Source organism: Trachypithecus francoisi, unplaced genomic scaffold (genome assembly GCF_009764315.1).
Source record: "Trachypithecus francoisi isolate TF-2019V2 unplaced genomic scaffold, Tfra_2.0 Lachesis_group8, whole genome shotgun sequence".
In the NCBI taxonomy this organism is placed as follows: domain Eukaryota; kingdom Metazoa; phylum Chordata; class Mammalia; order Primates; family Cercopithecidae; genus Trachypithecus; species Trachypithecus francoisi.
The window spans coordinates 56,134,953-56,150,244 of record NW_022681473.1 but is presented as its reverse complement, the minus strand read 5'-3'; the positions used below and the strand labels follow the sequence as shown (position 1 = coordinate 56,150,244).

The following is a 15,292-nucleotide window of genomic DNA, read 5'->3' as shown; positions in this document are numbered from 1 at the left end:
TGCTGTTGAGAAAAATTAAAGATGACCTAAATAAATGGAAAGATATGCCATGTTAATGGATTAGAAGACTTGGTACTGTTAGGATGTCAAATATCCATCAAAATCTCAGAAGGCTTCTTTGCAGAAGTTGGCAAGTTGACTCTAAATATGTATGGAAATACAAAGAACCCAGAATAGCCAAAACAACTTTGAAAAGAAGAACAAAGTTAGAAGATTAACACTACTTGATTTCAAGATTTAATATAAGCTACAGTAATCATTTAATGTAAGCTCCAGTAATCAAGACAGTGTGGTATTGGTATAAATGTAGACCAACAGATCAATGAAACAGAACAGAGAATCCAGAAGTAGACTAACACATATACAGACTAACAATATTTTAACAAAAGCATAAAGGCAATTCATTAGAGAAAGGATGGTCTTTTCAATAGATGAATATCTATATGAAAAACAAAAATGGACCCATAACTTACACTACTTATAAAATTAACTTGAAATGGACCAGAGACCTAAATGTAAAACCTAAAACTATAAAACTTCTATAAAACTCTATAAAACTTCTACAGGGAAATATAGGGGAAAATCTCTATGTGACCTTGGTAAGGCAAAAATGTCTTAGATACAATAAAAGCATAATCCGACTGATAAATTAGGCCTCATCAAAATAAAAGACTTTGTTCTCAAAAAGACATTGTTAAGAGAAATTAGGCACACACAAATCAAAATCACATCTCCCTTACATTTTCTAGTCTTCTCTCTTTACCTGTCAGCCCCTGTTCCAGGACCCTCATTAAGATGACAGTCCTTTTGGCAAAGGTTCGAGGACAAGTTGTCCATGCAATTAGACTACTTTAACTCAGTTAGGACATAGGATCCTGAACTAGAAAATACAAGACTTTGAACTAGAAAATGCAAGACTTTGTCTAAACTGTCAGCAGTTACATCTTCAAAGCCTAGAAACAATCCTGGCATATTCATTCATTTGGCAAATATTTCTTGAAGACTTGCCATACGTTCGGCGTCTGGTAGGTAGCTACAAAATGCGGCAAATGAATGATCAAAATATACAAAAATGCCTTAACAAGGACACTGAACATCCTGCAGGAAGTGAATACAGCACTTAATCTAATGCTTCAAGCTGAAACCATTCTCTAGCTAAACTGATGTAGATGAGTCCTCTAAACAAAAGGACATGTTCAATCATTTGTGTAGATTACAGCATCCCTATGTGCTGGGTAAAATGCTAGAAGAATGGGGGTAAGAAAATGAGTAAATGCAGTCTCTGCCCTTAAGTTGTTCCCTAATAATGATAGCTATAAAAATTAGAGATCGAGTAAAAGCATGCACAAAGCACCACAGGAACACAGAGGAAGAATCAACTGACTCAGTCTGGGAGCATCAGAGAAGGCTTCATAGAGAAGGAAACATATCTGCTAGGTTTTTGTGGCAAATACCATCAACTGCTTACTCATAATTCATTCACCCCTTCTTTCTTGCTTATAGACCTTCATACTGTTCAGGGTAACATTACACCCAGTTCAATGTTCACTTTCACAGCTTCCCATGCACTTGAGGGTGATCATATAACATGATTTTGGCCTATGAGACAATGAAAGTTGTTAGAAATTTCTGGGAAAGCTTTTGCTTTCTGATAAAAGTGGGAAAATAGGCCAGGCACAGTGACTCACGCCTATAATCCTAGCACTTTGGAATGCAGAGTGCTTGAGCCCAAGAGTTCAAGGCCAGCCTGGGCAACATGGCGAGACTCTGTCTCTACAAAATACAAAAAATTAGCTGGGTATGGTGCTATGTGCCTGCAGTCCTAGCTACTCGGGAGGCTGAGGTGAGAGAATTGCTTGAGCCTGGGAAGTCAAGGCTGTGGTGAGCCATAATCGCACCACTACCCTCCAGTCTAAGCAACTGAGTGAGACTGACCCTGTCTCAAAAAAAGAAAAAAAAAGGTGGAATGGCGAATATAGCTGACATCAACCTTCCCCTCTTCTTGCCTCAAATGTGAATATGAAAAGCTTCTGGGGCTGGGTGTGGTGGTTCATGCATGTAATACCAACACTTTGAGAGGCCAAGACAGGAGGATCACTTGAGCGCAAAAGTTCAAGACCAGATGGAGCATAGCAAAACCCTGTCTCTACAAAAAAAAAATTTTTTTAATTAGCCAGGCATGGGAGCACATGCCTGTAGTCCTAGTTGCTTGGGAGGCTGAGGCAAGAGAATCACTTGAGCCAGAGTTCAAAGTTGCAGTGAGCTATGTTCACACCACTGCATTTTAGCCTGGGTGACAGAGAGAGACCCTGTCACACACACACAGAAAAAAGGGCAGAAAAGAAAGAGCTTTTGTAACCATGAGGCTTTCATTGACATCCTTTAAAAAAAAAAAAAAAAGAGGCAACAGTATGACCATAAAAGCCAACAACAAGGATTCACTGAATAAAAAGACAGAATCTCAGTTCTTGATTACATTGTTGAGCAGCTGAGCCAATACCAGCAACCACCAATTCTGTACTTCTTGCTAATATAAGAAAAATAACCCCCTATTTGTTTAACCCACTGCTGATTAGGGTCTCTATTACATACAATGAGATCCATTCCTAACTAACAGTGTTAAAGGATGAGAAGACGATAACCAGGCAAAAAAAACAACAACAACAACGAAGAAGATTGCAGGCAATGGGAACCACATATGCAAAGGCAGAAACAGAGAAAGAGGCTGGCATATTTAGGAAAAGGGACATGTTAATGACATAATCCAAGAGGCTAGAATGTACAGTTCCAAGGAGGCCTTACCTGCTTCATCCACAGTGGTACACTTCTGGTACATGGATGTACGGAGAGTAGGTGTCCGAACATTCAACAGCCTGATCTTGTCAACTCGGGAATCAAATACCCGGAGCACAGGGTCTTTATCATCATCATCATGACACATTATTTTGTTGTCAATGAAAGATGCAAACATCTGGGTCTCCAGGAATCTTGAGAGGAAGGGCAAGTAGGGCTCAGGCTGATCTGACAGAAAAGATGCCTGGTGGGACCAAAAAGAAGCAGAACAGGGAAAAGGGTAATGTCAATGTGCCTGAGGAATCCAGTAGGTTAATTATTCTCTGGAGCTGCCTAGGTCTTTAAGAAAAACAAGCTGCAAAATCTCTACATTTAAAAAACAAAACAAAACAAAACAAAAACACTCATGTAAGTTCAGGTATCTTGAAACTTTGACACTGGAACAAACTCACTTGGGTAACCTACTGAGTCAACCAATCTTCCCAGAATCCTGATGTTCACTCTACATGTATATCTTTGTCTTAAGAGATCCCTTTGGCTGAAGGTAAATCATCTGATAATAATAATCAGCACATCTATTCATAAGCAACGAGACCTATTTTATCAACATCAAAAGGACCATAAACTTGTTTCCAGCATATAATAATCTTCCATTACTACTTCAAGTAATTTTCCACTACTTCTTCAAGACATAACTGGCAAGTTCTCATTCCTCACCACCTCCCAAGCAGGATTACACTCACTTTATCAAAGTTTTGCATCTGCTCCCTGTTGGTAAACCAGGATTCCTTATCCTGGCTGGGTTGGATGACAAACACCTCATAATCTGCAAACATCTGAGTGAAACGATTTGCAAAAACTTCCCGGATCTGAATGTTTAGCTGGTAAATCCTGAGTTCTTCTTCATCACACTGAACTTTGAGATCCTTATTGCTGCTGGGGTCTTCACGCACTTCCAACTAAAGAAGAAGAAAAAGCAATTGAGAACACACACACTTTTTCCTTTTAACCCAAGGAATACAATTCCTGATTTTTTTATCTGATTTTTTTCCAGTGCTCATTTACTTAGTAGCAAATCATGAGAACAAAAGAGGAAAAACTGGAAAAAATAAATAAATAAAAGGAAAGGGACTCAGACATGAAGGAGAGAAAAATCAAAGAGTTTCACTTAAAGATATCCAACAACTCAATGAAAGTGAAGATAAGATCTTTATGGGCAGAGAGAGATTCTGCCATGAATGAAAAGGTGCTAATTATCTCAAAGGTCAGGGAAAAAGGAAGGAATATGGGAGGTCAATTTAACAAAGCAACGAGGTTAAATTCTGGCTCTCTTGATTTTTTATTTTTTCCCTCATATCACTTTACTTCTTTCTGCAAAAAAAAAAACTATCTTTTTTGTTTTGTTTTTGTTTTTTTTTTTGTTTTGAGACAGAGTTTCGCTCTTGTTGCCCAGGCTGGAGTGCAATGGCACCATCTCAGCTCACCGCAACCTCCGCCTCCCGGGTTTAAGTGATTATCCTACCTCACCCTCCCCAGTAGCTGGGATTACAGGCATGCGCCACCACGCCCGGCTAATTTTGTATTTTTAGTAGAGATGGGGTGTGTCCATGTTGGTAGATTGGTCTTGAACTCCCAACCTCAAGTGATCCTCCCCGTTTAGCCTCCCAGAGTGCTGGGATTACAGGAGTGAGCCACCACATCCAGCCCAGAAAACCTTTCTAATCTCACCAAATATTTCTCTGTTCCTCTTTAACTGCCCATGATTTTTGAAACATATCTACTCTACCAGGCAGAAAAAAATCTACTCTACTAAAGCAGAAAAAATGAAATATGTCACTGAAACACAGCCCAACAAGATTATTACATTGGTCCATTGGTTTATAAGTAACTTACGAAAGTAATTTAACAGTGAGAATTCAAGAGGACCAGATTCTAGACTCAGCTCAGCTACATACTAGGCATTTAATCTTAGGCAAAACACTTAGGCTCTCTAAGCCTTGGTTTCTTTGGCTATAAAACAGTTAATACTTGTTCTGTCTGCCTTAGGTTGCTGTGAAACTCAAAGGGCAATGGATCTAAAAGAGATCTGGGCCTGGCACAGTGGCTCACACTTATAATCCCACCACTTGGGGAGGCCAAGGCTGGAGGACTGCTTGAGCCCTGAAGTTTGAGACTAGCTGAGCATCATAGTGAGACCCTGTCTCTACAAAAAAAAAAAAAAAAAAATTAATTGTGTGTGGTGGCATGAACCTGTGGTCCCAGCTACTTGAGAGGCTGAGGCAGGAGGATCACCTGAGCCCAGGAGATTGAGGCTGCAGTGAGCCGTGACCGTGCCACCACACTCCAGCCCGAGCGACAGAGTAAGAACCTCTCTCAAAAAATAAAAGAGGTCTGAACACTAAGATTACTATCATGCTCTCTCCAATCACTCTGCTGTAGTGTTCACACAGAATGATGGCAGACTCTCCCGGATATTCAAAGGAGAAGCTACCCAGATTTAGATTAAAGTAGCATTTACTAGGATAACATCTGCCAGATGGAATTCAGAGTCCCCCATACAGAACATTCGTTCACTGCTCACAAATATGACTTGTCCAGAACTGGGTGCTTTCTCATCCCACACTTTACTTCACCAGGATAGCACCCTAGCACAGATCACACGTGTCACAGACTCATATACACATCTTACCTTTTCCAGGCTCACCCCAGTCCTCTTGACCAAGGCTTGCAGCCGGGCAATAGTTTCATTCTCCTTAAGAAGCTCGTAGGAATGCAAAGGGGAGCCAGCAATGTTCCCATTCCTCTTGTCTGAGACAAGCTCAGAGGCCCGAAGCCTCTTCAACTTGGAGGCACTCTCACTGCAATGAAGATTCCCTTCAGGGGGAATTCCAAATGCCATGAGAATCTCAGAGACTTCCTGGACAAACTCCAATTTGTTGGGAAACTGTGGCAAGTCCTCTGGCAACTCAATGAAGTGGTTGTCTATGTCCACAAAGCAGAGGTTAGCCTGGAAGTCAAAACAGGATGAGGAGTATGAATAACTCCAGAGCATTATGGGAAGAAGTTTTAGAAAGGTTAGTGAACAAGAGGGCAAAGACAAAACACCTGAAATGGGTATATTTGAGATATGGTGTAACGAAGATAGGGCTCAGAAATAATACAGACTTGAGTTCCAATCTTACCCTGCCACATTCTGGTTGTGTGACCTTAGGAAAGTTACTTAACCTTTCTGATTCTATTTCCTTAGCTGTAAAATGGAGATAAAGAGATAAACAATTTATGTTAGAGTGGTGAAGATTTTACAACATCATAGATGTTTAGCACCAAACACAAAAGTCTCACACATGATAAACACTCATTGCAGGCACAGTGGCTCAAATCTGCAATGCCAACACTCTGGGAGGCTGAGACGGGTGGATCACTTGAACCCAGACTGTTGCCCAGTTGTTGTTCTCCATGTTGCCCAGACTTGTCATGGCAACATGGGGAAACTCCGTCACTACAAAAAAATGCAAAAATTAGCCAGGGGTGGTGGCATGCACCTACAGTCCCAGCTACTTGAGAGGCTGAGGTGGGAGGGATCACCTGAGCCCAAGAAGCTGAGGCTGCAGTGAGCCGTGATCACACCACTGCACTCCAGCTTAGGCAACAGAGTAAGACTCTGTCTCAAAAAATAAAAAATAAATGCCTGGTGAATTTGTGAATTCTACACTCAGTGAAAAGAACCCTAGGAATGAGTTCAGAAAGTCTAGGTTCCAGATTTGACTCTGTTATGATCTCCCTCTATGACCCTGGATATACCATTCTCTCTTTCTGAGGCTCAGTCTTAATTTGTAAGGTTTAGTGGCTGATCTTTGTTCTTTCTGTGCTTCCTTCTGGATTTAAAATTGCTTCTGAGAGAATGTAAAGAGATAGTGCTCATACACTGCTGATGAGGTAGATAATCTGGATTAACAAACAACTTAGGGGCCAGGAGCAGTAGCTCCTGCCTGTAATACCAGCACTTTGGGAGGCCAAGGCGGATCACCTGAGGTCAGAGGTATGAGACTAGACTGGCCAACATGGTGAAACCCCATCTCTACTAAAAGTACAAAAAGCAGCCAGGTGTGGTGATGGGCACCTGTAATCCCAGCTACTCAGGAGGCTGAGGCAGAACAATTGCTTGAACCTGGGAGGTAGAGGTTGCAGTAAGCTGAGATTGTGCCACTGCACTCCAGCCTGGGCAACAGAATGAGACTCCCTCTCAAAAAACAAACTAACAAAAAAACCCCACAGTAACGCGGCAGTATCTAGCTATCCCTATTTTACAGACAAAACTGACACAGAGAGGTTAAGTAACATGTCAAAAGTCACATAGTTATTAACTAGTAGAGCTGGGACTTGAACTCAGTTACCCTGACTTCAGTCATAATCTTAAGTTCTTAACCATCTACTCTTCTCCTCTTTAGAGGTCTTGTACATTTAATTTAAATACTTTGTAGTTTAACAATGGTATACTATTCCACTATAAAAATGAATGAAATCCTGTCATTCATGGCAATATGGAGGAGCCTGGAGGATATTATGTTAAGTGAAATAAGCTAGGCACAGAAAGAGAAATACCACATGTTCTCACTTGTATGTGGGAGCTAAATATGTTGATCTCACTGAGGTAGAGAATAGAAGAGTGGTTACCAGAGACTGGGAAGGGTGGCAAGGAGGAGGAATAGAAAGAGATTGATTATCCAATACAAAATTATAGCTAGACAGGATAAATGCAGTCTTCTATAGCACTGTAGGGTGACTACACTCAACAAAAATTTGTTGTACTTTTTCAAGTAGCTAGAAGAGATGATTTTGAATGTTACCAATACAAATAAATAAAAAAGGTTTGAGATTATGGATATGCTAATTACCATTTGATCATTACATACACCCACATTTGATCATTACATACATGTACTGAAATATACCATACCCTGTAAATATGTATAATTATGTGTCAATAAAAATATGTGTGTGTACATATATATTTAAATACTTTGTAGTTCTTGTCCCTGTTGGAATGTTCTTGCAGGTATAAATTACAAAAGCCTTTCATTTTTTCATATTTATCTTATATTTATGAACCTGTTCTAGCCAAGACAACATTTCCTTCATTGCAGCACATTATTAAATGCTTAAGGGTGCTGCTGTTCCATTCATGTAACAGGGATAATACTATTACCTATGTCACAGATTTGTTTTGAGAATTATATGACAAAAAATGTCAAGGATTTAGCACAGTGCCAGGCACACAGTACATAATAAATGTTAATCGACATTGTTATAATCATCATGGAATATACAATCTGAATGGACATATATACAATATTAATGGATAGAAAAAATCCACAAGATGCTAATAATCCCAAATTTACTTGTTAATTTAATGTAAATATTTCCAAAATCTCAGGAAGATTTTTTTCCGAAGGGTGTTATCTCATAACTAATTCTGAATTTTGTCTGGAAGAATAAAAGAAAAAAATAGCCACGACCATTGAAGGGAGACTTGCCTTACTAGATTCTAAAATAGACGAAAACAATAATCCACTAGAAAAGATCTTGAATAGACTTGAACATAGCCTGAATATTTGTCCCCGCCCAAATCTCATATTGAATTGTAATCTCCAGTGCTGGAGGTGGAGCCAGGTGGGAGGTGTTTTGGTCATGGGGGTGGATCCCTCATGGCTTGGTGCTATCTTTGTGATAGTGAGTTCTCAAAAGATCTGGTAATTTAAAAGTGTGTGGCACCTCCCAACCACTCTCTCTCATGCTTCTGCTCTGGCCATGTGACATCCCTGCTCCCCGTTCACCTTCAGCTATGATTGTAAGCTTCCTGAGGCCTCCCCAGAAGCCAAGCAGATGCCAGCACCATGCTTTCTATAAAGTCTGCAGTACAATAAGCTAATTAAACCTCTTTTCTTTAAAAATTATCCAGTCTCGCTACTGTAGTCCCAGCTACTTGGGAGACTGAGGCAGGGGAATCGCTTGAACCTGGGAAGTGGAGGTTGCAGTGAGCCAAGATTGCACCACTGCACTCCAGCCTGGCGACAGAGAGGGACTCCATCTCAAAAAAAAAATATATATATATATATATGTGTGTGTGTGTGTGTGTGTATATATCCATATATCCATATATATATCCATATATCCATATATATATATCTCCAGTCTCAGGTATTTCTTTATAGCAATACAATAATGGCCCAATGCAAGATCCATGCATTGTAGATGAATTTTTCAACAAATGTTTTGGGGACAAATGCTGTCCATTTAAAAAGGTTAACATAGGCTGGGCGTGATGGCTCACACCTGTAATCCCAGCACTTTGGGAGGCTGAGGCAGGCGGATCACCTGAGGTCAGGAGATCGAGACCAGCCTAACTAACATGGAGAAACTTCACCTGTACTAAAAATACAAAATTAGCCAGGCATGGTGGCACATGCCTGTAATCCCAGCTACTTGGGAGGCTGAGGCAGAAGAATCGCTTGAACCCAGGAGGCAAAGGTTGCAGTGAGCCAAGATGGCACCATTACACTCCAGCCTGGGCAACAAGAGCGAAACTCCATCTCTAAATAAATAAATAAATAAATAGGTTAACATAATACTATACTCAAAAATAAAATTTGAGGCTGAGCGCAGCGGCTCACGCCTGTAATCCCAGCATTTTGGGAGGCTGAGGTGGGCGGATCACTTGAGGCCAGGAATTCGAGACCATCCTGGCTAACATGCCAAAACCCCATCTCTACTAAAAACACAAAAATTAGCCAGGCATGATAGTGCACACCTATAATCTCAGCTACACGGGAGGCTGAGGCACAAGAATTGTTTGAACCCAGGAGGCAGGGGTTGCAGTGAGCTGAGATCATGCCACTGTACTCCAGCCTGGGTGACAGACCGAGACTCTGTTTCAAATAAATAAATAAAAATTGAGAGATGCTGAAAATTTAAATTTTTTTAAAAGCCACTTTTATGTTTTAAAAATAGTCTTATGGGCCAAGCATGGTAGCTTACACCTATAATTTCAGCACTTTGGGAGCCTGAGTCCAGGAGCTCAAGACCAGCCTATGCAACATAGCAAGACCACGTCTCTAATAAAAATTTTAAAAGCAGCTGGGTATGGTGGCACACGCCTGTAATTCCAGCTACTTGGAAGGCTGAGGAGGACTGCTTGAGCCCAGGAGTTCAAGGTTGCAATGAGCTATAACTGTGCCACTGCACTCCAGTCTGGGCAACAAAGTGAGACCCTGTCTGAAAAAAAAAAAAAAAAAACAGGAAAAAATCTGTTAGAGGTACATACCGAATATATCTGGATGGCAAAATAATACTGTGTAAGATTTGCTTTAAAATAATCCACTAGGTGGAGTGGAGAGGAGGATGGATATACACAGAAGAGTAGCCATGAGTTGATGACTGGCGGAGGTTGTAGTGAGCTGAGATGGCACCACTGCACTCCAGCCTAGGCAACAGAGCAAGACTCCATCTCAACAAAAAAAGAAAGAAAGAAAGAAAGAATTGGGCTAAAGGAGGCAGTGGTAAAAAGGCAAACTACTAGACTCATACAATAGCCTCATGCTGTTTCCTCCCACTATACAGAGGGGCTCTGGCACACAGAAGTACTTACAAAATACTAGCAACTCCTCATACACCCTCTTTCCTCAGCTGACGAGGGGTTACTTCTTACATAACAGCTTTGGGGAAAGTAGCCTGGAAGAGGTATTGAACCCCAAGTGATCAGTTTTCCTCTGTTAACCTCCTGCCTTGTTGAGAGGGATTATGCGTAGAGTTAGCTGCTCTGAGATAGTGATCACAGGGATCCCCCAAATCCCAAGAAGTCTCCCAAATATCTTCCACTCAAGGTCACAATGATCTTTCCCAACGCTCAGTTCCTAATATCAAAAAACAGCCAGCCATACATATCAAAAAACAGCCAGCCGGTCTATCCTCATGTTATTCATTGAAAAGAAGTTCAACACACAGGTGACGGAAAAAGCTATTGAAGGAGTGTCCTGAGAAAATGGGGGAAAAGTAGGAAAGAAGGGTCCAAAATAGAAAAAAAATGTACCCCTTTAATATCCTTTGCTTAATTCTGTAATACAGCTGTGGATGAAATGCCTCCTTCCTGAACTCAGACAACGAAGCTCCAAAGAGAAGCATAAGACAAAGGATGCCTCACAAAGGCAGCTCAGCACTTTCACTTGCTCAGAGCCAGCTGAGCTGATGTGTTGGTACAAAAAGGAACAAAAAGCTTTTTACAGACTTCTGATGCCCACAGACGGCAGTAACTGATGAATTCTGATTTGGGGGACTAGGAAATGTACACTCTCTGTCCCTCTGGAGAAAGTCCTTTTTATAAACCAAGCTTGCCCCACCTTACTACCTTGATAATGCCCCCTTACACAGTCCCAGGTGAATTTCCCCGGCCCTGCCGGCTATGGTTTGGCTGTGTCCCCACCCAAATCTCATCTTAAATTCTCACATGTTGTGAGAGGGACCCAGTGGGGGATAGTTGAATCACGGGGGCAGGTCTTTCCCATGCTGTTCTCGTGATAGTGAATAAGTCTCAAGAGTTCTGATGGTTTTATAAGGGGGAGTTTCCCTGCACAAGCTCTCTCTTTGCCTGCAGCCATCCATGTAAGACGTGACTTGTTCCTCTTTGTCTTCCGCCATGATTGTGAGGCTTTCCCAGCCACGAGGAACTGTTAAGTCCATTAAACCTCTTTCTTTTGTAAATTGCCCAGTCTCAGGTATGTCTTTATCAGCCATCAGCCGTGTAAAAATGAACTAATACACTGTCCCAAAGCTTTCTTCTAAGACTGCAGTTAAAAGATACCACATACTTTAAAGATGTGCATCAAAATATTGAAAGGAGTTCTCCCTGGGTGGTAAAATTTGAGGTAATTTTAATTTTATTATTCATGCTTTTGTGCACTGTTAGGATTTTTTACTATAAACATGTCTGAGTTTATTTCTGAGATACCCCAAAGTTGTCTTTCAAAGCCAGCTCTTCTCCCCCAGCCTAAGGTTTTCCACAGGAACTACACAGGCTCAGATACCCTAGAGTTTATCTGCTAAAAATCAAGGTAGAAAATACCTAGCTATATAACTGCTCCCACAAATGTATGACCTTCAGAAGAAAAGGGTAGATGAACTGGGACTCTGAAACTCAATAACCACTTATGAAGTACACACACGTAATTCTACTGTTCCACTGTCACCACTCCTTCCCAAGCAGACTACAGGAGAGGCCAGAAGCTCAGATGCAAAGTTTGCAGCAGGGATGGGGAATACAGCAACATGGAGGCTCCAATAGCCCAGAACAGAGAGAACTTTTGGGTTTCTTTTTTATTTTTTGTTTTTTGTTTTGAGGTGGAGTCTCACACTGTCACCCAGGCTGGAGTGCAGTGGCATGATCTCGGCTCAGTGCAACCTCTGGCTTCAGGGTTCAACAATTCTCCTGCCTCGGCCTCTCAAGTAGCTGGGACTATAGGCATGCACCACCATGCCCAGCTAATTTTTTTGTATTTTTAGTAGAGACAGGGTTTCACCATGTTGACCAGAGTGGTCTCGAACTCCTGACCTCAGGTGATCCACCCGCCTCAGCCTCCCAAAGTGATGGAATTACAGGTGTGAGCCACCACGCCCAGCCAACTTTTGGGTTTCTTAAACAACCCATGGTTTCTTCAACAGTCCCATTAAGAAACCTGTTGATCCCTCAGCAGTCCCTTCATATACCCGTATACATGAAGCATATAGGGAACAATGTTGAAAAATCCTAGAGGGATCAGAATTTGCCCCAAGTATAAAGAAAGCTGATGCCAAAGAGGAAAATAAAACTGAGAAATCTGGCTTCTTGCTTAGTGGTCTATTTATTAAATTATGCACATAGCTTGCTTCTTTGGCCTTCCACCTTCAACAATTTTTTGTTATTGTTCTTTCTGTGACTTTACAGAATTATAATTAGGTTGACTAAGTTGTACCAATATTAAGTAGACATGGTCGGGCGCGGTGGCTCAAGCCTGTAATCCCAGCACTTTGGGAGGCCGAGACGGGCGGATCACGAGCTCAGGAGTTCGAGATCATCCTGGCTAACATGGTGAAACCCCGTCTCTACTAAAAAATACAAAAAGTTAGCCAGGCGAGGTGGCTGGCGCCTGCAGTCCCAGCTACTCGGGAGGCTGAGGCAGGAGAATGGCGTAAACCCGGGAGGCGGAGCTTGCAGTGAGCTGAGATCCGGCCACTGCACTCCAGCCCGGGCGACAGAGCGAGACTCCGTCTCAAAAAAAAAAAAAAAATTAAGTAGATATTTGTTTAAAGCAAACAACAAACAGCTCTTTTTTCTGCAGTCCACTCTTCATGGATATGTATGGTACAGCAAGCAAGTACACAAAAAACTCCAATATTATCTCAACTCAATGATTTTATCCATCATTTAGATCTTTTTTTCCTTAATTAATATTGTTCCAGCCCAAAGAGCACAATGCTCTATAAAGTCAAAGAAGAAAAAAGGACAGAAATGGAAGAAGATAAGGAAGACATTTTGATTCTAAAACTAAAGAAGAAAGAAAAGAGCAAAGAGATGCATTTGACTATAATTTAAATATCACAGACATGGTCTAATTATCAGGGCATTCATCAAAGATGTTGCCCAGTCATGCCCAATGACACAGTGCTGCTCAGATCCAGTTCCACGAGAATGCTCTCTTCTTGGGGCCCCTCACTCATTTTCCTGTTATATACAAAAATCTCTACCCCCAAAAAAAAGGTTGGTGGAGGCAGGAAACAAAGAGCCGTGGTGACACCAGTGTATGTATACTCCAAAGTTTGCTTCCCAGGCCTTTCTAATGACTAAGAAATTCAAAGTAGGAAAGCACTTCCCTCAGCTAGTTTCACAACAGCCACAAAGTAACATACCAGTTCTGCTGGTAATTCTAAAAAAATTAAAAATAAAACAATCTTATTTCTAATCATGCTTTAAATGTACTTAGAATGGAATAGGAAATACATATTTTAAATCAATTCTTTTCTTAGGCAGGCACAGTGGCTCATGCCTGTAATCCCAATACTTTGAGAGACCAAGGCAGGAGGATTACTTGAGCCCAGGAGTCCGAGACCAGCCTGGGCAACATGGTGAGACCCTGCATCTACAAAACATTAAAAAAACAATTAGCTGGATGTCGTGGCACACTCCTTTAGTCTCAACTACTCAGGAGGCTGAGACAGGAGGCTCACTTCAGCCCAGGAGTTCCAGGCTACAGTAAGCTACGATCATGCTACTGCACCCAGCCTGGATAACACAGCAAAACCTTGTCTCTTAAAAAGCAAAACAAAACAAAAACAATAGTATAAATACAGAAATTGCAATGTACATATGTCAGTTGATAAAGATAGTAAGTGTCTCTGGGATGATATAAATTGAACTAAATGTTCATTGTTTTTACTTTTTTCCTGAAAAGTTATTCATACTCACCAAAATAAAAGAAAATAAACTTGGTAACAACATGCATGCTGGGTTCATCCCAAAGCCCTTCTCTCCCCAATCCTGGATTGAGGCCAGAGGCACTAACACTCAAGCTCTCACCTCTTGAGGCAGCTCCAGCTTTGACCGGTCATCCAGGCCATTGGAATGCAAGCCCATCAGGTATGGAACAGGAGCATCTAAGAAATGCAGGAGAGAAGCCGGGAGAATAGGGACATAGACATGCTGCCACTGGAAAGGAAACATGAGAGCTGTAATCGTCTCCGCCACAGTCATCAGTCTCTGGTAATCTGGATCAACAACAACAAAAAAAAGCACACACACAAATCAGTCAAAAACAAGGCACTTGCTTTCCAAACAGTAAGTTAAAACTTTCAATACAATTTCTTATTTAGAAAGGATCAGCATAAACTTCAGCAAGGGTATGCTCAATGTGATTCCCATGAGGGTGTCCGAGAGACAACCAAGAGACTCTTGAAATATACCTACATGGCCAGGCACGGTGGCTCAAGCCTGTAAGCCAGCACTTTGGGAGGCCGAGACAGGTGGATCACGAGGTCAGGAGATCGAGACTATCCTGGCTAACACGGTGAAACCCCGTCTCTACTAAAAAATACAAAAAACTAGCTGGGCGAGGTGGCGGGCGCCTGTAGTCCCAGCTACTCGGGAGGCTGAGGCAGGAGAATGGCGTAAACCTGGGTGGTGGAGCTTGCAGTGAGCTGAGATCCGGCCACTGCACTCCAGCCTGGGCGACAGAGCAAGACTCCGTCTCAAAAAAAAAAAAAAAAAAAAAGAAATATACCTACACACACAGGTCCTTGCTCATAACAAAATCTAATATGGAAATACAACAAAAATAATTAATGACATCTTGCTCCAAATACTACCCCAGAATGTTAAGTAGATCCTCTTAAGAAAGAGGGTAGGAGAACTGAACAAAAAGAAAGAACAGTGGTTCTGGGTCTCCATTCAGCATGGAAGCAAAAACAGGCTCATTTC

General features: G+C 41.5%; 1 protein-coding gene across 5 annotated transcripts in view; it reads right to left on the bottom strand.

Moving 5' to 3' along the window:
• Positions 1-15,292, bottom strand: part of DENND5A (DENN domain containing 5A) — a 125,577-nt gene that overhangs the window by 37,037 nt on the left and 73,248 nt on the right. For all 5 annotated transcript variants that reach the window (XR_004436191.1, XR_004436190.1, XM_033207624.1 and 2 more), the window contains 4 exons: positions 14,396-14,583; positions 5,483-5,800; positions 3,537-3,752; positions 2,803-3,037 (listed from right to left, as the gene is read on the bottom strand). Coding sequence is in view for 3 of the 5 variants with exons in the window: in XM_033207624.1 (XP_033063515.1) it covers positions 2,803-3,037; positions 3,537-3,752; positions 5,483-5,800; positions 14,396-14,583 (957 nt within the window). In the remaining 2 variants the exon portion in view is untranslated. The remainder of the gene's footprint in view (positions 1-2,802; positions 3,038-3,536; positions 3,753-5,482; positions 5,801-14,395; positions 14,584-15,292) is intronic.